Source organism: Dipodomys spectabilis, unplaced genomic scaffold (genome assembly GCF_019054845.1).
Source record: "Dipodomys spectabilis isolate Male_0828 unplaced genomic scaffold, ASM1905484v1 ptg000089l, whole genome shotgun sequence".
In the NCBI taxonomy this organism is placed as follows: domain Eukaryota; kingdom Metazoa; phylum Chordata; class Mammalia; order Rodentia; family Heteromyidae; genus Dipodomys; species Dipodomys spectabilis.
This window is the reverse complement of record NW_024870766.1, coordinates 19,205,666-19,231,872: the sequence shown is the minus strand read 5'-3', so window position 1 is coordinate 19,231,872 and position 26,207 is coordinate 19,205,666. Positions and strand designations below refer to the sequence as shown.

The following is a 26,207-nucleotide window of genomic DNA, read 5'->3' as shown; positions in this document are numbered from 1 at the left end:
ATGAATCCATTTATCTGGTTTAAAAAATTATATTCACTATCCTTACTAACCCAAGATTCTGATTCATTCTAATTGCACTCCGACTTTAAACATTATTAAAGTGGAACTTATCATCTATTAGGATGTGTACTCCATTTTTCTGAATTGGATGATGTTTATCATCTTTCTTCTTTGGCAAGTTTACATCAGCAAGGCTGTCATGGGATATGGCTGGATGTACATTTCAGCTGCTCTGAATGTGTTGCATCCACAGGTTCACTGTTGACAAGGACCACTTGGTGGTCACAGATGTGGATGATAGAGATGGTGGGACCTATACATGTGTGGCCAACACAACACTGGACAAGGTTTCTGCTAGTGCTGTGCTCAGCGTTGTTGGTAAGAACTTGAGCAAGTATAACCAGCCAGCTTTCCTGGGGGAGCTGGAGAAGATAATTTGTTAACATTAAGTTATTTGTGATAGTTTTGTAACTATAACATAGATGAGTCAATCCCAATTTTTTTTCTTCTTTTTAAAAGATGTCTTTGAGGTAATCACTTCAGTGTAAATGTGCTCCATTCAAACTGGGATAAAATGGTAGATTTGTACATTAGTGACATTTTTATAAGAAAATTGGGGGAGATATATACTTTATTGTAAAACTTAAGAGCTTTTGTATCTTTAGACTGTTACTGCCTTTTTAGCCTCACGGCTAAGCATGGGGATTAATTTTATAAGTATGTGCAGTCTTTGTCTTCTTGTGCTATCTTGTATCTTTCATTACTAATTGATTAAAATCCTTTATATTAATGTCCTTTCTAGCTCCTACTCCAACTCCAGCTCCCATTTACGGTAAACTAATATGAGTCTTCTTTCTCTATTTTCTGTTAGTTTCACAGTTGCAAAAAAAAAAAGTTACTGTTTCCTCTTTATCACCTCACTGTGTTTCTTTAAGGAAAAGGGCTATTGTTCCTCATATCCTGTCCCTCATTTACCACAGTATATCATTGCTTCATTACACATATAGAAATTCTCATTGAGCTTATTTCCAGCTGTTTCTAAATGGTTCTCATACTGTCAAAAAAATCATTCCATGTGATAAAAGTCTGTCTTTAACATAGTTTCCTCATGAAGTGGCACAGTGGCTTATTACAGCCTATAATTTACCCAAAAAATGACTTTTAGATCAATTCCACAGGATTTTCTTTGATCTGCTAAAATTTGTTTGGGAAAAGTAAATGACATTTGAGTATTATATTTTCCAAGAAATTTCTAAAGGGGGGAAGGCAATAGGGTTGAATAGGGCTTGAACTCAGGGACTCACACTGTCATTTGGCTTTTTCTGCTCAAGGCTGGCCCTCTACCACCTGAGATAACATCTCATTATATAGTCCAAGTTGGACTCAAATTCAAGATTCTCTTATTTTGCCTCCAAAGTGCTTGGATTACAGGCATGTGCTGGGCCAAAAAGAGAAAAAAAAAAGCATGTTTGAAACATTTGACTTGTATGTAAGAGGAAACAGGTTGTATGTGGTTTTTTTTTTTTCAAAAAGATAAATCACTAACAAAGGCAATAAAAAGAAGAGGCACATCTGTGTCATGTCACTCTTCTGAGCCTGGAAAATAAATCAGAAATGATTTCCAGAAATTTCTTTGTTAGAGAAATCATCTGACCACGCATTGGTGGTTCACGCCTGAAATCCTAGCTACTCAGGAGGATAAGATCCGAGGATCATGGTTCAAAGCCAGCCTGGGCAGGAAAGTATGTGAGACTCATATCTCTAACAAACCACAAGAAAACTGGAAGTGGCGCTATGGCTCAAGTGGTAGAGCACTAGCCTTGAGCCGAAGAGCTGAGGGACAGCACCCAGGCTCAGAGTTCAAGCCCCACCACTGAGGAAAAAAAGGAGAGAGAAATCATCAGTACTCAGCACATAAGCACAAAAGTTAATTTTGTGACATAATCTTAACTAGATTTTATACGATTATTACCAATTATTCTGTGTAATACCTAGTCTTTACAGGAATTTACTGTTTATTTATAGGCATTATCTGTTACTAATATGTATATATGGCCTCTGGTCCCCCAAGAGCCAGGGAGATATTTCCAGAAGCAACATCAGAAGAAAAGTTCATGGTCTCTGAATGTCAGAACCACCATTCGATGTGTCAGCCTAGTATTTCAAAGTTATGTTTGTCCTAACAGGTGTCTGAGAGTAAACCCACCTAAAGCCTGTCTACCTTTAAAAGTACAAATATCCCCAAGCACAGTATTTCACACCTATAATACTAGCTACCCAGGAGATGGAGATCAGGAAGATCACAGTTTAATGCCAGCCAGGGCAAAATATTTTCAAGACACCATCTCTACTAATAGAAACCAGAGTGTGATGATACATTCCTGTCATCCTAGCTTTGGGGGAAGCATAAATAAAAGAATCACTGTCCAAACTGGCCCAGGCATAAGCATGAGATCCTATTCAAAAACTAATAAAAGCAAAAAGGTCCAAGGCTGTGACTTAATGATAGAACACCTGTCTAGTGTACGGCCCTGAGTTTAAACCCTAGTACTACCACAGGAAAAAAAGAAGAAAGATTTTTTTTCATAACCCCCCAAATCTATCATCAACATGTTTTAGAAAGAATATTTGGATGTCCTTTAAGTCATATGTTTCGTTTGCCTATATTTGTGTTTCAGCATTTGCTATTCTGCTTTGCATGCATTCATATTGAGGTTTTGGTTATTTTTGTGTTTGGTTTGTTTACAACATACACTGGGAATGCTGGTAAACCATGTATGTCTACTTCACTGGCTTGGCTACTGATGAGTTTCTTTCATTTGAAAAGCACGAGGAGAACCCCTGGGTGGGCTGACATGGGTTGCACGTGTGTTCTGCAGCCTCGGTTCCTTCCATTTCATTTCTAGTGCATGCTCACTGATCATTAAGTGTGCTGTGTCTCTAAGATATCTTCTCTGTGAATAATGGCATAAAGAAAGCAGGACCTCTTAAAAACAGACAGTTAACCATATGTGTTTTGTCTACAGATGTCCCAAATCCTCCCATTGATTTAGAATTAACAAATCAACTTGACAAAAGCGTTCAACTGACCTGGACCCCAGGCGATGACAACAATAGCCCTATTACAAGTATGTGGTGTTAGTCACTTTACCACCAATGAAATTATTGGCCATTTTTGAAGCAATGTTTTTCACAATACAAACAAAGGTATTTATTGGCATTCTCTGCTTCATTACTGACAGGACCAAAATATTAACTTCTGACTGCCTGCAGAGATGGAGTTAGTTTTGGTTATAGTTTCTGGTACAGGACACTAATTGCTGAAGTTGTTTATTAAGCAAATACATTGTCATTTATGTTTTAAGTCTTTAAGAATGTGTTAAATGTCAACTATAGTAGGAAGATGCATCTTAAGTTAGTCATTTACCCTATCCATTACATCTGGGAGGAGAGAATAGGGGAGTAAGCTCTGAAAGGCAGCCCACACATTAGAAGTAAAGGAATTTTCAAGCTCACAGAGGAAAACACACACACACAAACGCACACACACATGCATGCACACATGCATGCCTGTGCACACACGCGTGTACAAAAAAAACTGAGTATTGGGTCCATTACTTCTAACGTAGGTCTCTTTCTTTTCACTGTCTCTGCTACAAAGTAGCTCTTCAGCAATGCCAGCTCCTCACCTTAATGACATAAGCTGAGGGAATAAAATCAGATGAGGGACTAGGCCATACAGATACTGGAGCCCTAAGTAAGTTTATCTTAGCAGTAATCTTAGAAGTTTTATTGTAAAACTAAAGAGATGCTTGCAGGCATTGGTGGCTCACGCCTGTAATCCTAGCTACTCAGGAGGCTGCGATCTGAGGATTGCGGTTCAAAGCCAGCCTGGCAGGAAAGTCCATGAGACTCCACCAGAAAACTGAAAGTGGCACTGTGACTCAAGCAGTAGAGTGCTCACCTTGAGCTGAAGAGCTGAGGGACAGCGCCCAAGCCCAGAGTTCAAGCCCCACGACTGACAAAAAACAAAACAAAACTAAAGTGATGCTTAAAAGAGCAAGATTTTAACCTCAGTATCCCTACCGGTGGGGGAGAAGATCAGCTTCATTTTGGATGCTATTCAGTATACTTAGCAGAACAATCAGCTTTCTAAGTGTGTGTGTCAGGGAATAGGTCAAGGCTGCAGGTATCAATATGAAGGTCATCCAAAGATGAGACTAGATATGGCCAGCAAAGAAATGGAGACTGAAGGGAGAACTCCGGGAACCTTGCTTGGACTATTGCACTATGCAGTATATCTAGTTCATTTTTGTATTTATGGTTTGCATCATAGACATATGGTACATAGTAGATACTGAATATCTAAATAGCTATTTGTACATGGGTTCATATACAGACTATAAACTTTTATTAAATACAGAAGGTATGACCTGGGACTCTCATCTTCTCCTAACTCCTGATTGCTAGCTCCTCTGGCCACATCAGTGGATGTATATACTCTGAGAGTAAATAGCTGTACATTCAATTGCATATGGTATAGTATCTCTTCTACACAAATGTAGCATCCAGTACAGACTATTCTATATCCTGCTTGGTTTCACTTAACAATGCATCTAGAAATCATTCCATTTCAGCCCTGCTTAATTTATAATAGACACAGAGTATTCCACTGTGTGGATGGGGCATATTTGGTGTAATCAGTATCCTATTTGGTAGACGTTTAGCTTCTTTGCAATTAGGTTGCTTCATTTGCAAACCATGTGGCAATATTGGTTCTTTCTCTTGTATCTTTGAACCATATATATGAGCATGCTTCCTCAAAATGAATTGCTAAAAATAGTTTCTCAAAATCTGTGTATTTTAGTGTTTGGGTGTTTTTTCTAGTGTCCTATATGAAAGCTGTACCAGTTTATATTTCCTAGAAAGCCAGAGAATTCTTCTTCCCCAACCACAAAAAGAGTTTAAGCCTTTGATCACTATCAGTTTAGTGAAAAATGTCATCCTAATGTTTATTTTATCTCTTCCCTATTATCAAATATTGGCCATCTTCTCATATATTTAAATTTCTCCTCAGAATAGATGGTTCCATTCTAAATGGTTTGAATTAAGTCATCAAACTTCACATTTTTGTCAAAGAATACCAAATATTATTGTGTGTGTGTGTTGAAGGATGAGAGAGAGCTCCAAAATCAAAGTTTTAATATGTAGCTGCTACATGTGCCTAAGCTGACTGAATTTGCTGCTTTGTGTTTGTGGTGTGTTGTGATCAGAATTCATCATCGAATACGAAGATACAATGCACGAGGCAGGGCTGTGGCACCACCAAGCTGAAGTTTCTGGGACACAGACCACAGCCCAACTGAAGCTGTCGCCTTATGTGAACTATTCCTTCCGAGTAACAGCAGTGAACAACATTGGCCAGAGCTTACCAAGTGAGGCATCCGAACAGTATTTCACAAAAGCCGCAGGTAAAGTGTGAAATAAATTAGAAAACTCTTAACAGTCTCTGCAAAGGACCAAAGTTTACACATATGTGTCTACTTCCAGAACCAGATAAAAATCCCACAGAGGTGGAAGGACTTGGATCAGAACCAGATAATTTGGTGATTACGTGGAAGGTGAGCTATACAGCCTTCAACTTCTCAGGGTTTTGTTGTTGTTGTTGTTGTTGTTTAAAGAAGAAAGAAAAAGTTGGCTTAATTGATATGCACATAAAAATACCATTTCATTCATTTCCAGGAGAAAAATTATATGTCAGTTTGAAGCAGTATTTTTAAACACTTGATCTGTAGTGGAAAAGTGAATGGGTTCAAATCCTAGGTCTGCTACTCATAGTGTCATTCTAAGCCAGTTGTCGAACATCTGCTGGGCATCTACATGATGGGCGGAATAGAAATACCAGCTTCATAAGCTTAAAAGAATTACTGCATTTAAGACTTGGAAAAAATTATATTAAGTGAAGTAAGCCAGGCCCAAAAAAACTTAGGTCCCATGGTTTCCCTTATATGCAATAACTAGTATATGTCTGAGTCAAGCAGAAAAGGTCAGATAAGTTGATGTTAGGGAAATGAACCCTAAGATATGTATTCAAATGTTTTTTTTTCTTTCAGGTGATTGTTTCTAACACATTTATGAGATTATTTCTTTGTTGCTTTGTATGTCCCTCCCCCATGGTATAACCCCTGCTTTTACTGTATTTGAGGTTGGTATAATTTGTGGACGGGAAGGGAAAAAACAAATCGTTTAAATAGGGATACAGGTGGATACATTGCAACAATGAGATGTACAAGTCGTTATGTGGAAAAACGAACTTTACAACTTTGGTGGGGAGTGGGGAGAGGATGGGAAGGGATAGGAATGGGAAACAAAGGAGGCTACAATTCTTGATAAGAAATGTACTCATTATCTTGCCCATGTAATTGTAACCCCTCTGTACAGTATTTTCACAATAAAAAAATAAAAGTTTAAAAAAATTAAAAAAAAAGAACTATTGCATTTAAAACATCTAGACTAATGCCTAATGTGTATGTACTCAAAATATGCCAGCTAATGTTCTCCCCTGCAAGACTTGGAAAACTTGTACAATTTTAAACCTCTATTACATGGATCTATACATGAATACTTATATGTACACCTATATGTATGTGCTTTATATACTTACATACATACATGCATACATGATAGAATGTTAGATTAAATTGTTTCTTAATCAAAAAGAAAATAGCTTATAAATTTCAGTCCTCAAGTAAAATGGATAATGATGTACAAATAGGAATATATAAATAATCTGGATAACTGAAATGGTTTAAGATACCCACACTTCACTGTGGAGCCAGACTTTGAAAGGTATTTACTGTTTTACAGTAGTAATTTGCAACCTTTGAAATGTTGATTCCACACATGCTTTGAATCTCTTCACACCTGGAAAATAAATAAATAAATAGTCCCTGAAGAAAATGGCTAATAGCTTGTATGTTAGTATCTCAACACTTATTTTTCTATAGGCTTGAGAGCTGGGTGTGATGTTCCTGTAAATGATTATATGTCTGTCTGCTTGGTTTCTTTTATAGCCCTTGAATGGGTTTGAATCGAATGGGCCAGGCCTTCAGTACAAAGTGAGCTGGCGCCAGAAAGATGGTGATGACGAATGGACATCTGTACTTGTGGCAAACGTATCCAAATATATTGTCTCAGGCACACCAACCTTTGTCCCATACCTGATCAAAGTTCAGGCCCTGAATGATGTGGGCTTTGCTCCAGAGCCAGCTGAAGTCATGGGACATTCTGGAGAAGACCGTAAGTGTGTCACACGGTTTCCTTCCCACTTTTTCATCCCAGTAGATCCATCACATTGACTATAAACCAAGGGTTTGGCAGGACAGATACCAGTCATTCTGCTTCACTTCTTTGAATTTAAACAGTCCTCTATGTAAGACATGGAGGTTCAGAGACAGGGTTATAGCCCAATAATGGAGAGTTTACCTAGCTTGTGCAAGGTCCTGCATTCAATCCCCAGTACATCAGAATGAGAGGGGGGATGCTTTCATAATGTGAAAGAGGTTACATCAAAACAACTCATTCTCATTATGTCGAATGACCAAAAAACAACAGCAAAAACCTAATGTTAACAATCCATGTAGGATTCTGTGAACTATGCCAAGACTGCTGCATGTCAAAATCATTAGAGATAGTGACATTTTGCATGAAATTCAGAAAGAACATTAACACCTCTACTCTCTTCCTGTTCTTTCCCTAGTCCCGATGGTGGCTCCCGGGAATGTGCATGTAAATGTGATAAACAGTACCTTGGCTGAGGTCCACTGGGACCCAGTACCACTGAAAAGTATCCGAGGACTCCTACAAGGCTATCGAGTAAGTGCAGGGAGGCATTGTGTCCTTCCCTCCATAACAAGGCATGGCAAAGGCCATGCCACACGTGCAGTATAAGGTCAGTTAGCTCGTAAATCTGCTCATAAATTAGGAACTCAAGAATGCTTTTAACAAAATGCTGATAAGAATACAGCGTGACCCATTGTAACAACGAGAAGGTGTACAAGACACTATGTTGAAAACAAACTTTGCTACTTTGCCGAGAGGTAGGGGGGAGGAGAGGGGGGAGGGTGGGGAAGGGGGGAGGGGGAGGAGTTGGGAAGGTCTAGAGGAAAGGGATGGTAGGGGAAAAACAAAGGAGGGGTAACAATGGTCAATAGGAAATGGACTCATTACCTTGCTCAGGTAACTATAAGCCCTCTGTACAGTATCTTTTCTATATATAGAGAAAATCTTTTATATCTATATCTATCTATCTATCTATCTATCTATCTATCTATCTATCTATCTATCTATCTATATATATATATATATATATATGAATTCTTCTATTTTTCCAGGCAGGATCACAAAAGGTAAAAAAAACAAGGCAGATTATGTTAACATGAATTCTCATTCAGCCAAAATGGGGAAAAATCTGTTTTTCAACTTTTTTCCACAGTTGATTGAACATTCTGCCAACTAAATAATATTTTTATGAAAGGAGGAAAACCTAATTTTAAAAAATATAGGATATAACAAACTGGACTTAGTTTTGTAGCAGTATGGATTACATCTTTTGAACATGCAAAATTATACTAGTAATAACTAGGATGTTTTCAAATAATTCAAATTATTTAAGACCTGTATTCTTACCTGAGTTATTCTTTTTTTGGGGGGGGTAGGAGGGTCTGGTCATGGGGCCTGAACTCTGGGCCTGGGCGCTGTCCCTCAGCTCTTCAGCTCAAGGCTAACTCTCTACCACTTGACCCACAGCAACACTTCTGGCTTTTTTCTTTTTGCTTATGTGGTATTGAGGAATCGAACCCAGGGCCTCAGGCATATAAGACAAGCGCTCCACCACTTAGCCAACTTCCCAGCCCCTGAGTTGTTCTTATAAAACTAATTACCTTTGTTCTTGAAGAGCACAGGAGGACTGATTCAAAATTTTTATTGGTAGGCAGCTAAAGTCTCTCTCTCTCTCTCTCTCTCTTTCTCTCTCACACACACACACATACACACATACGCACACACACACACACACACACACACACACACACACACACACACACACACACACACACACACTACTTTGATCAAGCACTGCCACCACCTAGAGGACAATTTTGGGGTTTTTTTAGAAAGTCAGTTGTTTTCTTTTTTAAAAAACATAAGTTTTTTTATTGTGAAAATACTGTACAAAGGGGTTACAATCACATGGGCAAGGTAATGAGTACATTTTTTATCAAGTATTGTTGCCTCCTCATTTGTTTTTACCCTACCATCCCTTCCCTCCCATCTCTACAACTACATTCTCCCCCACCCCCCAGCCTAACTTGTAAAATTCGTTTTTCCACAAAGCGTCTTATACATCTCGTTGTTGCAATGGGTCAACCTGTATCCCTATTTAAACAATTTGTTTTTTTCCCTTCCACTTCCCAAATTATACCAACATCAAATACAGTGAAAACAGGATTTATACCATCTGGGAGGGACATACAAAGCAACAAAAAATCACATGGTACCTTATAAATACGTTAGAAACAATAGCAAGAAAGAAAAAAAACCACTTGTGTACTTATCTTGGGGTTCATTTCGCTTAACATCATCTTATCTGACCTTTTCTGCTTGTCTCAGATATATACTAGTTATTGTAAATAAGGGAAATCATAGAACCTGTGTTTCTTTGGGCCTGGCTTACTTCACTTAATATAATTTTTTCCAAGTCTTTCTATTTCCTAACAAATGGGGCAATGAATGCCATTCGTTCTGATGGAGGCATAGAATTCCATTGTGTATATATACCACATTTTCTTGATCCATTCATCAACTGAGGGGCATCTGGGTTGGTTCCACATATCTTAGCTATGGTAAATAATGCTGCAATAAACATATTTGTGCTGGTAACTTTATTATGGTCTTGTTTGTGATCATTTAGGTAAATGCCCAAAAATGGGATTGCTATGTGGAGTCTTTTGAGGAGCCTCCATACTACTTTTCAAAGTGGTTGAACAAGTTTACACTACCACCAACAATTCAGTAAGGTTCCCTTCTGCCCACATCCCCTCCAGCATCTGTTGTTATTAGAGTTCTTGATTATAGCCATTCTATCTCAATGTTGTTTTTATTTGTATTTCTTTTATGGCTAGAGAGGTTGAGCATTTCTTCATGTGTCTATTGGCCATTCTTACTTCCTCTTCAGAGAATTTTCTCTTTAAGTCTTTAGCCCACTTATTTATTGGGCAGTTGTTTCTTTGAGGATTTGTTGTTGGAGGATTTAATTTTTTGAGTTCCAAGCATGAGACCCTTGTTCGTTGTATGGCTAGTGAAGATCTTCTCCCAATCTGTGGGCTTTCTATTGATCTTGCTAGCTATGTCTTTTGCCATGCAGAAGTTCTGCAGCTTCATGCAATCCCATTTGTACAACCTTTCTTTGATTTGTTGTATTTCTGGGTCTCTATTAAGAAAATTTCGGCCTGTGCCAAGGAGACCTAGGGTTTCTCCTATTCTGTCCTATAATGTTTTCAGGGTGTCTGCTTTGACTCCAAGGTCTTTTATCCATTTAGAGTTAATTCTGGTGCAGGGTGATATATAAGGATCTAGATTTAGTTTTCTACAAATGATGAACTAATTTTCCCAGCACCATTTACTGAAGAGGTTGTCTTTCTTTCATTCTATTTTTTTAGCTCCCTTATCAAAGATTAGGTGGCTATAGATCTTGTGGATTCATTTCTGGGTTTTCAATTCTATTCCATCGGTCCTGAGGTCTCTTCTTGTGCCAGTACCAAGCTGTTTTGATTGCTATGGCTTTGTAGTAGAGTTTGAAATTTGGCATTGATATTCCTCCAGCATTGTTCTTTCTGTTACGGATCGTTTTTGCTATTCGGGGTCTTTTATTGTTCCATATGAATTTTCCTCTTCTATTTTCTTGAAGAATGAGGTTGGAATATTGATAGGTATTGCATTGACTTTGTAGATAGCCTTGGGAAGTATTGCCATTTTCACAATGTTGATCCTTCCAATCCAGGAGTATGGGAAGTTTTTCCACTTTCTAAGTTCTGTTTTGATTTCCTTTTTCAGGTTTTTAAAGTTTTCATCATATATCCTTCACTTCTTTGGTTAAGTAAATTCCTAGGTATTTTTTTTGTGGGGCTATTATGAATGGAGTTGCTTTCCTGATTTCTTCTCATTGTTGGCATACAGAAAAGCCATTGATTTTTGAGGGTTAATTTTGTACCCTGCTACTTTGCCAGAGATTCGAATCAGCTCAAGTAATTTGGGAGTGGAATCTGTGTGATTCTTTAAATACAAGATCATGTCATCTGCAAAGAGGGAGAGTTTTACTTCATCTTTCCCTATTTGGATCCCCTTTATGTTTGCATTTTGTCTTATTGCTGTAGCTAGGCATTCTAATAATAAATTTAATAGAAGTGGAGAGAATGGACATTCTTGTCTCATTCCTGAGTTTAGAGGAAATGGCTTTAGTTTTTCACCATGAAGTATAATGCTGGCTGTAGTTTTGTCATATACAGCCTTTATTGTATTGAGGAATGTTGCATGGATTCCTAGTTTTTCCAGAGCCTTCATCATAAAGGGGTGTTGGATCTTGTCAAATGCTTTTTCTGCATCTATTGAGATAACCATGTGGTTCTTATCCTTGCTCTTATTGATGTGATTAATTATGTTAATTGATTTGCGTATATTGAACTAGCTTTGCATCCCTGAAATGAATCCTGTTTGATAGTGGTGTATGAATTTTTGGATGAATTGTTGAAGTCAATTGGCCAAAATTTTGTTGAGAAGTTTTGCATCGATGTTCATCAAAGAAATGGGTCTATAGTTCTCTTTCTTTGATGAGTCCCTGCCTGGTTTGAGGATGAGGGTATGATGGCATCATAGAAAGAGTTCAGTAGTGAACTTTCTCTTTCAATTTCATTGAAGAGTTGAAGGAGTATTGGTATGAGTTCTGCTTTGAAGGCCTTATAGAATTCTGCTATAAATCCATCCAGTCTTGAGCTTTTCTGAGATGTGAGGACTCCTATTGCTGTTTCTATTTCAATGCTTGATATGGCCCTGTTAAGTTGGTTTAACTCAGTTTAGTTTTGGCATGTCAATATTTGCTAGGAAATTGTCCATTTCTTCCAGGTTCTCAAATTTATTAGCATAGAGGTTTGAGAAGTATTCCCTTATAATGTTCTGCATCTTGGTTGTTTCTGTGGTGATGTTTCCATTCTCATCTCTGAGTTTGTTTATTTAGGTGTGTTCTCTTCTTTTTCTGATAAGATTTGCTAATTTTTTTAAGTTTTAATCTTGTTAATTTTTTCGAAGAACCAACTCTGTCTTGTTGATTCTTTCTATGTTTTTTATTCTAATTCATTTATTCTGATTTAATTTTAATTATTTCTTTCCATCTACTGGATTGGCATTTAGCTTGCTGGTCTTTTTCAAGGAGGTTCAGATGTCTCATTAAATGGTTGGTTTCAGATCTCTCCAATTTGTTGACAAAGGAACTCAGAGCTATAAACTTGCCTCTGAGTACTGCCTTTGCTGTGTCCCAGAGGAGCTGGTAATTTGTGTGTTCATTTTTGTTGAACATCATAAACCTTTGAATTTCCTTTCTAATCTCTTCCATGACCCACTGGAGTTTCAACAGTGTGTTGTTCAGCCTCCATGTGTTACAGGACTTTCTTTGGTGGCTTTTGGTGTTGAGTTCTAATTTTATTCCCTTATGGTCTGAGAGAATTCAGGGCATAACTTCAATGTTTCTGAATTTGGACAAGTTTGCTTTGTGGTCTGTTTTGGAAAATGTTCTGTATGCTGCTGAGAAAAACATGTATTCTGATGCTGCTGCGTGAAATATTTGGTAGATGTCTGTTAAATCTGATCTATGCAGTTGTTTAGATCTGTGGTTTCTCTGTTGAGTTTTTTTTGTTTTGTTTTGTTTTGTTTTTGGGTCCAGTCGTGGGGCCTGAACTCTGGGCCTGGGCGCTGTCCCTCAGCTCTTCAGCTCAAGGCTAGTGCTCTACCACTTGAGCCACAGTGCCACTTCTGGCTTTTTTCTTTTTGCTTATGTGGTGCTGAGGAATCGAACCCAGGGCCTCAGGCATGCAAGGCAAGCACTCTACCACTGAGCCACCTACCCAGCCCTCTTTTGAGTTTTTGCTGAGTTGATCTATCTAGTGGGGATAGTGGTGTGTCAAAGTCCCAGCAATTAATGTCTTTGGATTTATGTGAGATTTGAGGGAAATTAGTGTTTCTTGGATGAATTTGGGTGCTCCATTTTTTGGTGAATAGATATTTACAATTGTGATATCTTCCTGAAGAAGAGATTTCTTAATTAGTATGTAGCGACCTTCTTTATCTCTTCTCACTAAGTTTAATTTAAAGTCTATTTTATCAGATATTAGGATTGCAACTCCCACATGTTTATGGGGGCCATTTGCTTGGTAGTCCAGCCTTTCACTTTCAGAATATGTTTGTTCTTGAAGGCAGCAGATAGAAGGATCTTGCTTTTTAATCCAACTAGATAGTCTAAGTTGCTTAATCGGAGAGTTTAGTCTATTAATGTTGAGAGTTAGGACTGAGAGGTGTTTGGTAGTTCCTGCCATGTTATCTACCTTCTTGGGGGCTGGGACATCTGGGTTCTTGAATTCTCAGTTTGGGTGTGGTTTCTTGGCCTTTATTGTGGTCTTGTTGGTTTTCTATGCTAGGACATCTTTAAGTATCTTCTGTAGGGATGGTTTGATGGAGATATATTGTTTCAGTTTTTCTTTGCTATGGAAGGTTTTTATTTGACCTTCTGTTATGAAGGAGAGTTTACCTGGGTACAGTATTCTTGGTTGTTTGTGTTTAGGGCATGGCATACATCATTCCAGGCTCTTCTTGCTTTAATTGTCTCTGCTGAGAAATCTGAGTTTATTCTAATTGGTTTCCTTTTATAGGTGATTGATCTTTTCTCCTTGACAGCTTTAAGGATCCTTTCCTTGGTCTGGATTGATCCTATGCAGATTATAATGTAATGGTGGGATGTCCTGTTCTGGTCTGGTCTATTTGGGGTTCTAAAAGCTTCTTGTATCTGAATAGGCCTATGTTTGGGAAGTTCTCTGCTAGGATCCTGTTAAATAAATTTCCTAGACTGTTAGCTTCTGTTTTTTAGGTGCTCCTCTACACCCATTATCCTCAGATTAGGCCTTCTGGTGGTATCTTCCAAATGTTTAATAGATCTATCATATTTCTTGGATTTGTCTTGGATAGTTGTATGTTCTTTCTCTATAATATCTAGACTATCTTCTTCAATCCCTGAGATTCAGTCTTCTGCATGGCCTAACCTACTGTCAAGATTTTCTTCCTTGTTTTTTATTTCCTTTCCTTCTAATAGGTCGGCTTTGATGGCTCCAAATTCTTTGTTGGAGCTTTGTTTTAGATCTTGTATGAACTTTACTTCCTTAATTTGGTGTTCAGGGTTTATTCTCAAATCACTTAGTTGATTAGTTATGGTTTCCTTGGACTCCCTTTCCTTCTGACAGGCTCCATTCAGCATTCCCTTTGTGCCCTTTGTGGTCTCCCTGGATTTCTTCAGCTGTCTGTTTATGGATTCCATGAATGCCTCTACTGATCTTTGTCTATTCTGATCCCGCTTTTGCAATTCTGTATTACTCTTTGATTAGCTTCCTCACGCTTATGCAATTCCTGTATTTCTTTTTGACTGTTCCCAGCCTGCTCACTCAATTCCTGTCTTTCTCTTTGACTGTTCTCAGCCTGCTCACACAATTCCTGTATTAATCTTTGAGTACCTTCCTCATGCTTAGGAGATTCCTGTAGTAATTTTTGGTTAGCCTCAGCATGCTTGTGAAGTTCCTGTATTAATCTTTGGTTTGCCTCGTCTCACTCCCTATCACACTTGCACTGAGTCCTTTGCAGGTTTTCAATCTTTTCATTCACCATGTTTACCATTAGTGTTTGTAGAGCTTTTTGGGAACTCTCCTCTGGATTATTCATTAACTGTTCCATCACCTGATTATCCTGAGTGGGAGCTGAGATACCCGGACTTGTCATTTTTCTTGTGTTTCTCTGGCTTGTTCTGCCACTTTGGTATGAAAGTACCAATTTTGTGCTGGAACACTATATTAAGGCAAGCATCAACCAGAGTCCTGTAGTTGCAGTCAAAATGGCTACAGATACAATATAGTTCAATAGATACAACCTATTCAACATCAAACAACTGTGGATTAATGGGCTAAGAACATCCAAGAGGGATTCAACAAACCAGAAATTATTAGGTTTAAGGAGAATTGTGGGGAAAAATAGGATCAGAGGTATGTGGAAAGGTAAAAGGACAGTGAATTTAACCAAATCCTAATCTCAGAGAGGGAAATGGATAGGACAAAATGATAGGAGAGAGATTTAAAAAAAATCAGAAAAAAAATGGAAAAACAAAAATTTAAATTTAAAAAAAGAAACACAAAAATTATGTAAGTATAAAAAATGATATTGAGAGAAGGAAAGGATAGGATGAGAGGAGAAGAAATATAAAAAAGGAAAAATGAAAAAATAAAAAATAAAAATTCTTAAAATTGGCATACTTGAAAGTTATATAGCTATAAAGAAATAATACTACTATTAACGAAGTTAAGCCTAAGAGATTGTGAATTGAGTTTCTGGGTTAAGTATGTACACAATGAGGGATAAGGTCTAATAATTAACATCAGGTATATATCTGGGGATGAGCAGAACAGCAATTAAGTCACGCAAAAAAAGAAAAAAAAAAGAAAAAGAAAAAGAAGGACCAAAAGGTCAAAACAGATTTAAAAAAAAAAAAAAAAAAGCACACACACACATTCACTCCTAAAATAAAAATTATGAAAAAAAGAAAGAAAAATAATAGAAAACCATAATAGTAATAGGTAGAAAAAAGAGTTCTTTGATTTGGGGGAGGGTTGGAGGGGAAGATCTTGTATCTCCCTGTGTCTGTAACCAGTCTTTTGATGGAGTCGCTGGTCTGCTTTTGGTGTTTGGTTTTCCTGTGGCTTGATTGGTTTCTTAAGTCAGTTTATTTGAGCAGGCAGACAGCTCTGCCTTACCCAGGACTTTGTGACCCTTCTCCAAGGCTAGTTCAGTGGGAGGAAGATCTGCTTTGAGTATCACAGAAGAGGGAGATAGCTGTGTCCTCTAGTTTGGAGACACTGTGATGAGGCTAGGTTCTGGGTAGGGCTGCGGCCTTTCAGCAAACAGTAGCTTTTCCCTGAGAGGCTAACTCCTTCGACACTCACAGAGTCTTGGTTCCTGGGCCATCCCTGGTCTGCAATCAGCAGGATGAAGATTTCTGTTCCTTGTCAGTTCTTGGTGGTAGTGAGTAGAATCTGCTCACATGCCAGGTCAGGAGCCTTTGTCCCAGACTTTCTCTGTTGGTATGGTGGCCGCTGCTGCCGCTGCTGCTGCAGCCACAGCTGCAGCTATGGACAAGTGTTCAGATCTGTCTCCTTGCCTGGATTTTCCCGCTCTGGCCAAACTCTCTGTACTGTGATGGCACACTTGGTGTGATTCTGTAGCCTAGGACTGTTCACTGGAACACTAAAACTGTTTTCTATGCGAGAGCTTCTTTAGCCTCCAGCTTCTCTGCCGCCGTCTTCCTCCGGTCTCCTAGAGGACGGTTTTTATACTGCAACATGTTTTTTGTTGGTTTGTTTGCCCTAACATTGGCCAGTCTGCATATATGTTGACTTCTCTTGAGAAATATCTTTACTTTCCTAAGAAGCACTTAAAAGAAATTAATGAACAACATGTTGTTACCACAGTCAGTTAACAATTTATCTCTCCAAAACCTGTGCATACAATTTAATATCATTTTTGTGTGTGTGTCTGTGCTAGTCCTGGAGCTTGAACTCAGGTCCTAGGCACTGACCCTGAACTTTTTTTTTTTTTTTTGCTAGTCCTGGGCCTTGAACTTAGGGAATGGGCACAGTCTCTGACCTTCTTTTGCTCAAAGCTAGCACTCTACAACTTGAGCCACAGTGCCACTCCTAGACTTTTTCTGTTTATGTGGTACTAAGGAATCAAACCCAGGGCTTCATGCATGCTAGACAAGCACTCTACCATTAAGCCACATTCCCAGCCCTCCCTGAAATTTTTTATTCAAGGCTAGTGATCTACAATTTACAGCTTTGGGTATTTTGGTGGTTAATTGAAGAAAAGAGTCTCATGAGCTTTCCTGCCTGGGCTGGCTTTGAACTATGGATCCTCAGATTCAGCCTTCTGAGTAGCTAGGATTACAGGTGAAAGCCATTGGCACTCAGCTTAATACAAAATTTTGATTGAGTGATGGCTTGGTTTAGTGGAAAAGCCCACTTTGGGGGAAAAAATTACTCAGCAAGTTATAGGAACGGTTCTTCTGTCCATAGAATAATAATAATCAAAGCTACTTAGGAAGCTGAGATCTTGGGATTGCAGTTCGAATCCAGCCAGGCAGGAAAGTCCTTAAGACTATTATCTCTAATAAACTACTCAGGAAAACCAGAAGCATCACTGTGGCTTAAGTGGTAGAGTGCTAGCCTTGAGCCCAAAGAGGCTTAGGGACCATGCCCAGGCCCTGATTTCAAACCTCAAGACTGGCAAAAGAAAAAAAAAGAAACAAATAATAATAATAAAAGCCTTGGCTGGGAAGGTGGCTCAGTGGTAGAGTGTTTGCCTTGCATGCGTGAGCCCTGGGTTCGATTCCTCAGCACCACATAAGCAGAAAAGGCTGGAAGTGACACTGTGGCTCATGTGGTAGAGCACTAGCTTTGAGCTGAGGAGCTGAGGGACAGAGCCCAGGCCCACAGTTCAGGCCCCATGACCAACAATAACAACAAAAAGCCTTACTGTGGTTTTTAGAATTAAGCCGTATGTTATATGTAGATAACTCTGGAAAAGTATGTAAACATTGGTTATTTTTAAGAATAGTTAATACAAGTAAAATACTTAAATCACTTTCATTGTAATCTTTTCCTCATTCTCTGAAGAGAACCATTTGAGTCTTTTGTATGCTTCATTTTTTATTTTACTCATAATCCACCAGCAAAATAGTACAACTCAGCCATGTTATAGAGTCACTCTTTACTTAGTTTCTTCATTTTCTGAAGCTTCTATCCCTCTTGCCTCACAATCAATATTCATTAGTGTTATACTGGTTTTCTTTTTTATATATAATTTTTTTTGGGGGGTCGGGTCGTGGGGCCTGAACTCTGGGCCTGGGCGCTGTCCCTCAGCTCTCTAGCACTCTACCACTTGAGCCACAGCGCCACTTCCGGCTTTTTTCTTTTTGCTTATGTGGTGCTGAGGAATTGAACCCAGGGCCTCATGCATGCAAGGCAAGCGCTCTACCACTGAGCCAACTTCCCAGCCCTATACTGGTTTTCTTTATTCTTTTCTTTTTTGTGCCAGTCCTGGAGCTTGAATTCAGGGCCTGAGTGTTGTTGCTGAACTTTTTTGCTCAAGGCTAGCACTCTGCCACTTGAGCCACAGCTCCACTTCAGCTTTTTGGTGCAGATTAAGAATCTCACAGACTTTCCTGCCCTGGTTTTAAACCATGATCCTCAGATCTCAGCATCCTGACTAGCTAGGATTACAGGTGAGCCACTGGCACCTAGCTACTAATTTTGTTATAAATTGTAACAGGAGCCTCTTGTGCTTACCACAGGATGTGTTCTTACACTGACTGTATAGAAATAAGGCAAATCAAACCTACTCCATGCACACCTCAGCCCAGGCCCAGTTCCTGGTCTATATTGAGAATGGGGAGACATGGGGTGGGGTGGGGGGTAAAAAATAAATTGTAACAGGACAAAGTTCTGAAAAAACTTTAGTAGCTTTAGTTTTGTGAGCATGAGGAATCTTGTTTGCTCCCTATGCATCCCTGACTTTTGTCTCATCTTGCCATTTCAGATTTACTACTGGAAAGCCCAGAGTTCATCCAGAAGAGACAAGCGTCACATTGAGAAAAAGATCCTCACCTTCCAGGGCAACAAGACTCACGGCATGCTGCCTGGGCTGGAGCCCTTTAGCCACTATGCGCTCAATGTCCGAGTGGTCAATGGGAAAGGGGAGGGCCCGGCCAGCCCTGATAGAGTCTTCCACACTCCAGAAGGAGGTACAGAAGGGACATGCCTCTGAGATTCAGGAGCTTCTGGCATGGCCTGCGAGGGCCTCCTAAAAAAAATATGTGTAAACCAAATGGAATTTTTCCCCTAAATGAATACAGCACACCCAAACCTAGCAAAATATCACTCATAGCTGGCTTGAGGGCACATGGAAAGCTTCAAAATTCAAAATGCTGCCCCAGAAATTTTCCCTACACTACATTACATTATCTGAAGCCTTGCAGATATGTTGCTTATTTAGGTCATTAGCTTTCTGACCTGAGACACGTTCTGTAGCTTCTATAGGTTCAGTAGATACTGCTGAGAAATGTTAGAACTAAACGGGCGATTTAACAGAAATGGGAAATCTAACTATAGAAATGACCCTAAGTCACAGAAATATTTGCCAAGAAAGGAAAATATTTCTGTGACTTAAGGTCATTTTTAGTTTCATTCTGAATGTACTTTCCTAATTCATTATAAAGCTGAGCTGACTTAAGAGGTGGAAGTCTTTATGCCAGGTGTGGTGATACATGTCTATAATATCAGCACTCAGGAAATTGAAATAGGTGGTTACAGGTAACAAAAAAAAGGTTGTAAATTGACAAAGTAGGAAAGTGGAGGAAAATCTTGACAACTATGGGCTATTGAAGGAGGGTAGAAATGAATCAAATACACATGGATGGAGTGGAGAGTGAGGAGGAGTTTGGGTAAGGACATGGGAACCTAGGGGAGAAGAGAGACAGGAAAATGCAGTATTAAAGAGGACAGAAGATACAGATCAGTGGTAGAGTCTAGGCATGCACAAGGTCCTGGGTTGCATCTCTGGTACCACTAAACAACAATCAAAAAAGGTTCATGGATAGAGGTTTGAAATGGTACCAAAGTAAGCTTTATCTAATTTGAATTTTAACCCAAGCTAGCCATGTTGACGGGCCAATAACTCATGTAGATCTTTTCTATAAAAGTTCAGTTCATAGATTGCCCTGTCCTAATTCCTGGTTGAGGGTTCATGATGTTGGCAACTGTCCAGCAACATCGGAGTCCCAGTTCCCATCTTACTACAGGTTCTTGCCTGTCCTCAATCCCATTTTCCTCGGGGAGGGCCAGGGTCCATTCTGCTTTCCCCAATGAGGCCTCACAATGGTCCTTTGGACAACTTGGTGGTGCGGGTGTAGAAGACTTGATCAGAGGCCTAAAGGACTAAAAAAAGAACAAAATGTTGTGTCTGAAGACACATAGGTAGGAAATATCACTGCTTCTACAGGAAAGTTGTGTGGTGTGAAGTGTTGAGGAAAAGAGGGAAGTCAGCCTTTGGATCCTGGATGCTAAGGATATTAACCTGTGGGCCAGTTGCTCTTGACATATGTACAGACCCTATGTAAGGAGCTCCATGACCCTCCTCCCCTGAAACAGAATGAAAACTATATGTGTATTTTCCTAGGAAGAGTTTTAGTGGTCATCAGTTTGTGTGTGTGTGTGTGTGTGTGTGTGTGTGTGTGTGTGTGTGTGTGTGTGTGTGTGACATACTGTAGGCCCGAGGCTTGAACTCAGGGTCTTAGTGCTGTCCCAGAGCTTTTTAGCTTAAGGCTAGGACTCTGCTACATGAGCCACAGCTCCACTTCTGGCTTTTTGATGGTTAGAGATAAGAGTCTTAGCATCAGCCAGGTGCCGGTGGCTCACACCTGCAATCCTAGCTACTCAGGAGGCTGAGATCTGAGGATTGTGGTTCAAAGCCAGCCCAGGCAGGAAAGTCTGTGAAACTCTTATCTGCAATAAACCACCAGAAAACCAGAAGTGGCACTGTGGCTCAAGTGATAGATCACCAGCCTTGAGTTGAGGAGCTGAAGGACAGTGCCCAGGCCCAGAGTTCAAACCCTGCGACTGACAAAAAAAAAAAAAAAAAATCTTTCCCTCCCATGTTGACTTTGAACGTGATCCTCAAATTTCAGCCTCCTGAATAGTTATGATTACAGGTGAGACTCACCATCACCTTACATGGTCATCAGTTTCTTAAAGGGGTCTATGATCACCCAAATGTATGATACACTTACTAGTTAGAGGAAGCTTGGAAGCGTCTAAATCTCATGGGCAGTGTTGTAAGCCTGAGCTAAGGAGAGGTACAGCAACAAAATGTGGAGCAAGGAGGGAATGGACTAAGGTGGTGAATTTACCAGAATTTAGTGTTCTGGGAGATAGTGGAGAGGGGAAGGTCCAGGTTGTCTCCTTGCTTTCTGGCTAGAGCAAATGAAGGACAATGGTGCCATTAAGGGGTTCCTAGGAAATATAGTAGAAGAGACATTCATCAGTAAAGGAGTGCTGCCCCAGCCATCCTCCTCAGGAGGAAGTGAATAGAAGACCAGGCATTTCTCCCTTGTGCCAGACTGTGCTATGGAGAAGCTAATACCCTCAGGCTATCTCTAGGGCCAGGGGGGTGTGCCAACATTTGGGCTTTTGTCCTGTATGACCAGATCCTGGGCAGCTGTCAGCTCTAAGGATAAACATGGCTCTGCACCTGGGTATCCTGGCCCAGGCCCAAAGCCCAGCAGGCAGGATGTTCTGACTGTTGGGAGACACCTGGTTTGTTGGGGAAAGCAGTCCTCAGTGGCCCAGAACACAGCTGCTTCCTCTCAAGATCTGTTTGAGTGGTTTCACATAGCAGCCAACTTGCTTTTATTAAAAGTCCAGTAAGTACTGTTTCCTTTAAAATATTTAATTTGGGTCCCAATAAAAGAAATCATTATATATTTTGAGAGGATGGTTTTAATGAACTTAAGTGGAAATGATAAGAAGAAAAAAGAGAAGAAGATAAATAAGTTTATGTTTCAGGTAATGTATTTTCAACTGGATCAACATGTTATTGAAAAATAAAACTTTGATATATTGTGTACACATGGCAAAATATGTCATTTCAATAATTCTGTAATGTTTAAAATAAACCTCTTTTGTGACTATGTGTTATCATTCAAGTCCCCAGTGCTCCATCATCTTTGAAGATTATGAATCCTTCCCTGGACTCTCTCACTTTGGAATGGGATCCACCAAGCCACCCAAATGGTATTTTGACTGAGTACACTCTAAAATATCAGCCAAGTAAGTTATTGGGAGAAGGGGAGGGAGAACTCTATTTTAAAAATAGTTGTTACTTTAAAATACAAAATTGCTATTTATATTTGGAGGGAGAGAGAGAGGGAAAGAAGGAAGAAAAGGAAGGAATGTAGGAAGGAGGGAAGGAGGGAAGGAAGGAAGGAAGGAAGGAAGGAAGGAAGGAAGGAAGGAAGGAAGGAAGACAGTAGTTTCCTGTATCACTTCAGAAGGAACCTCAGGTTTTAGCTTTTTTTAAAAAAAAACTATGTATATGTTATTGAGAATTAATTGCTCTGTAGAATAATAGAGACCTTTGAAGGTGGAGGACTAGGGTTTCCTATCATTAGGTTAAGTAGGTATTATCTATAAAGATGTTCCTTTGACACAGGCTGCTAGAAGAAGGGCTTGGAGTTATTGATTGTAAATGACTCCATCTGCAAAAGCACAAAATTAAAAATGCTATTGTGATTCAACCATAAAATTCCCCTACTTTATAAGCCAATGGAGAACCTATTTCCCCTTCAAATTATATTGGTCTATATTATATAATATTATAATTATATATTATACAATATTATATATAATATCATATTATCAGACTATATTGTTTAATATATATGATGTTTGTCAAAGAGTTGAAAAGATCATGTAAGTCATTGTAAACCAGGTTGATGATTTTAATTTGAAGCAATTATAGACAATACTTCTATAGCAGCTAATGGGAGTATGCTTGTTTGTTATTTCTTTTGACAGTTAATAGCACCCATGAATTAGGACCTCTGTTAGATTTAAAAATCCCTGCCAACAAGACACGCTGGATTTTAAAAGACTTAAATTTCAGCACTAGATATAAGTTTTACTTCTATGCACATACATCAGCAGGACCAGGCAGCCATATTACAGAGGAAGCAATAACAACTATGGATGCAGGTAAGATGGGTATGTATACAATCGATAGGGTTATAAACAACATGGAATAAAAGTCTTTATCTTTTATATATCCACTTCTTTCCTTCTTGCCATAGAATATCCTTCTTACTGAAATAATACCAATACTTGTAATTACTCATTCTGATATATGGCAAAATTACTTATTTATGAGTAACTATCTGGTATTTGTTTCTCAAGTCCACATTAAACTTTCAAACTAAAAATATTGAAGTTACAGTGAAAATTACAGTATTTTGGATATTTAAATGCAAAGTGTAAGGCGATGTTTTCCCCTGTGTACAACTTTATGCACACATACACATATATACTCAGTCATATAATATATACATATATATGTACACATAGACACTAAGCTAGATAGATAATTTCTAGGTCTGGTTCTTAGCCACTGGAAATAATTTGGCAGTCTGAACATTGATTTAAGTTCTCTGTCCAAAAAAAATCAAAAGATATTAAATAATGCATTTATTTTGTGCTTGAGCAATGGACTTATATTTTGATATCTCATCTGCTACAGAGAAAAGAAAATAGTGCCATTATAGTATTAGAAAAGGTATTAGCTCTTCCTCTTATACTTTTAAGTGATTTTGAAATGTTTAAGATTCAATGAAAGTGTTCAAAAATAGTATAAAAGTTTTTCTGCATGTCTCTAAATTCTGAAATTGCTTAAAGATTACTCATTTGATTGTCTTCCATAGTGTAAGAAACTGACATTTCTATCCATATGTAAGTTTGAAATCCAAAGCTTGCTTAAAATCTAGGCAAATACAAGTAATATACTTTAAGTAATGTGTGAGTCTGAATACTGGGTAAGTTTGGGGACATAAACGTATTTTTGTTCCCTGTATCTGTACACTTCATTCTTTTTGCATGCATTAGCATTTTTATAAGCTCTATTTTGTATCACTATACATGCTCATGGGTATGTTACATTCTAACTATATAGTGTTCTATTTCTGTTTCCTTCATTAAAGCTGGTATTCTTCCACCTGATGTAGGTGCAGGCAAAGGTAAAATAACTCATCTGCATGACTTTATATATGTGTGAAATTTGCAATGTGAAATGTGGGGAAGTGCAGCATGGGTAGCAGAGAAAAATAAAATATGCCTGGAACAGCCAAAAGGAGCTCTTGGCAGACCAAGGCTTTAAAATGAATTTCTAGTCAAATAAAAAGCCATATATTGAATTCTCCCAATTTTTCCCCCGAAAATGTATCCTTAATGCAAATCTTAATGTTAGCTTTTCAGAATATAATTTTGGCTGGATCAGACAGGACCAAAACTGTGGATTTGTCACAGATAGCCTCCACCTGGCCATGGCACATATCAAGAATTCTGAAGTATTAGTGCCATGATGAAAGCAGCCCAGGAGACATTCGATCCACTGAGCTTCCCATGGTACTATGATTTCACCGTACACAGACACATAAACACAGCATACACTCCACCACATTGTACAGCACTCCAATTGGAAGTTCCCTTAGACAATGTGCTACATCTGGTTTGGAGATGGATCACTCCACTGGGGTTGCCTAAAAATTAATCTTGCACTTGGCCTTCATAGTCTCAACTATGTTACCCAGTCATTACCAAACTGTTCCAGTCTCCCCTTCTGAGTCACAGCCAGCAATCCTCCATGGATTGTGTAAGTTCTCCTGAATTTCTGACAGCCAGGGGTGTCAGAAAAACTTACTGGGAGAATGGTGCTTGGTAAATTGTAATACATATTTCACCTATGGTGATAAAACATCCCTGAATCTGTGACCCCTAACTATTGCTCAAGTAGTCTGCTTGTAAAGAACAGTACAGTCTCCGCCACAGGGTACTGTTTCCAAGTGAAGTAGCCACAGTTATGGCTTTTCCTGGGCTACAACAAGCCAAATGAATACAAATAGGAATGAAGAACAAAGACCAAAAGTAATAAGGGGTTTGGCCTAAATTGTTCAACTTTTGTGAACTTAGGCTTGGCATTTTTTCTATTTTCTTAGACATTTGCTTATATTCAAAGCCTTGATAAATTATAAAATACATATCAGATAGACTTTAGAGTGGTTGAGGAATAACTATATAATCATAATTTTACTGTATTTGTGGTTTTAGATGAAAGGACAAAATCATAGGAGTTTAAATTTTCTATAGTATTAGAGAAAGATGTAAACTTGCTTCATTTTATATGTATGTTTCTTGTTCTGTTATTGAGCATTAAAGTATTGGTTGTTTCACAATAATGTACCACTATTTGAAACACTCCAGTAAAAACTTGGTTTTCCTTGGGGGAAACATGTCCCTGTGACCAAACCTAGTGATAGCAAAGAAACTGTACTTCAGAGCTGCAGGGTACCATTTTCTACTGGCTTGTCATGTTAGAATAGGATATAAATTCTGGTGTGTGTGTGTGTGTGTGTGTGTGTGTGTGTGTGTGTGTGTGTGTGTGTGTGTGTGTGTGTGTTGGTTCTAGGGCTTGAACTCCAGGCTTCATGCTGTCTCTTAGCTTTTTTGCTCAAGGCTGGAGCTCTACCAGTTGAGCCATACTTTTACTTCCAACTTTTTGGTGGTAAATTGGATATAAGAGTCTCACAGACTTTTCTGACAGGCTGCCTTCAAACCTCAATCCTAGATCTCAGCTTCCTGAGTTGCTTAGGATTATAAACCCAGATCCACCAACATGCAGCTAAGTATGGACTTTAAATGTGATTTTTCTTGACATTGTATGTCAAGGAAGTAAAACAGACTCTGTCTTTACCTTTAACATGCTTAAGAGATGTTAAAGTAATAATGTGAAAAAAATGTGATTTGAACAAAAGAGAAGTGAATTGTTTATTTTGCTAAACAAAACCAGAAAAGGCTTCAAAGAAAGTAACATTAAACTGGGCCTTGAAGCCTATTGAGTGAAAAAGTAGAAGTGCAGAATTCAAGGAAAGGACAGCTACAATTCTCTACTGTAAAACTAGCCAAACAGCATAACCTTAGAACACAGTACTTATGGAAATGGCTTTAAGAATATATTTAAATGCAAGACTAGGT

The 26,207-nt window shown here is 38.7% G+C and overlaps 1 protein-coding gene and 1 non-coding gene across 14 annotated transcripts in view; both read left to right on the top strand.

Moving 5' to 3' along the window:
• Positions 1–26,207, top strand: part of Nrcam (neuronal cell adhesion molecule) — a 277,714-nt gene that overhangs the window by 228,989 nt on the left and 22,518 nt on the right. For 7 of the 13 annotated variants that reach the window (XM_042684611.1, XM_042684606.1, XM_042684604.1 and 4 more), the window contains 9 exons: positions 254–378; positions 3,027–3,128; positions 5,274–5,471; positions 5,551–5,621; positions 7,074–7,299; positions 7,760–7,875; positions 18,952–19,156; positions 22,116–22,238; positions 22,986–23,171. In XM_042684611.1, the coding sequence (XP_042540545.1) occupies positions 254–378; positions 3,027–3,128; positions 5,274–5,471; positions 5,551–5,621; positions 7,074–7,299; positions 7,760–7,875; positions 18,952–19,156; positions 22,116–22,238; positions 22,986–23,171 (1,352 nt within the window). Of the gene's footprint in view, positions 1–253; positions 379–3,026; positions 3,129–5,273; positions 5,472–5,550; positions 5,622–7,073; positions 7,300–7,759; positions 7,876–18,951; positions 19,157–22,115; positions 22,239–22,985; positions 23,172–24,157; positions 24,194–26,207 lie in introns of all 13 variants that reach the window. The other 6 variants (XM_042684605.1, XM_042684617.1, XM_042684609.1 and 3 more) reach the window with 2 other exon arrangements.
• On the top strand, positions 18,686–18,814 carry LOC122111982. The gene has a single exon (XR_006148076.1). It is a non-coding gene; the product is annotated as a small nucleolar RNA SNORA51 (small nucleolar RNA).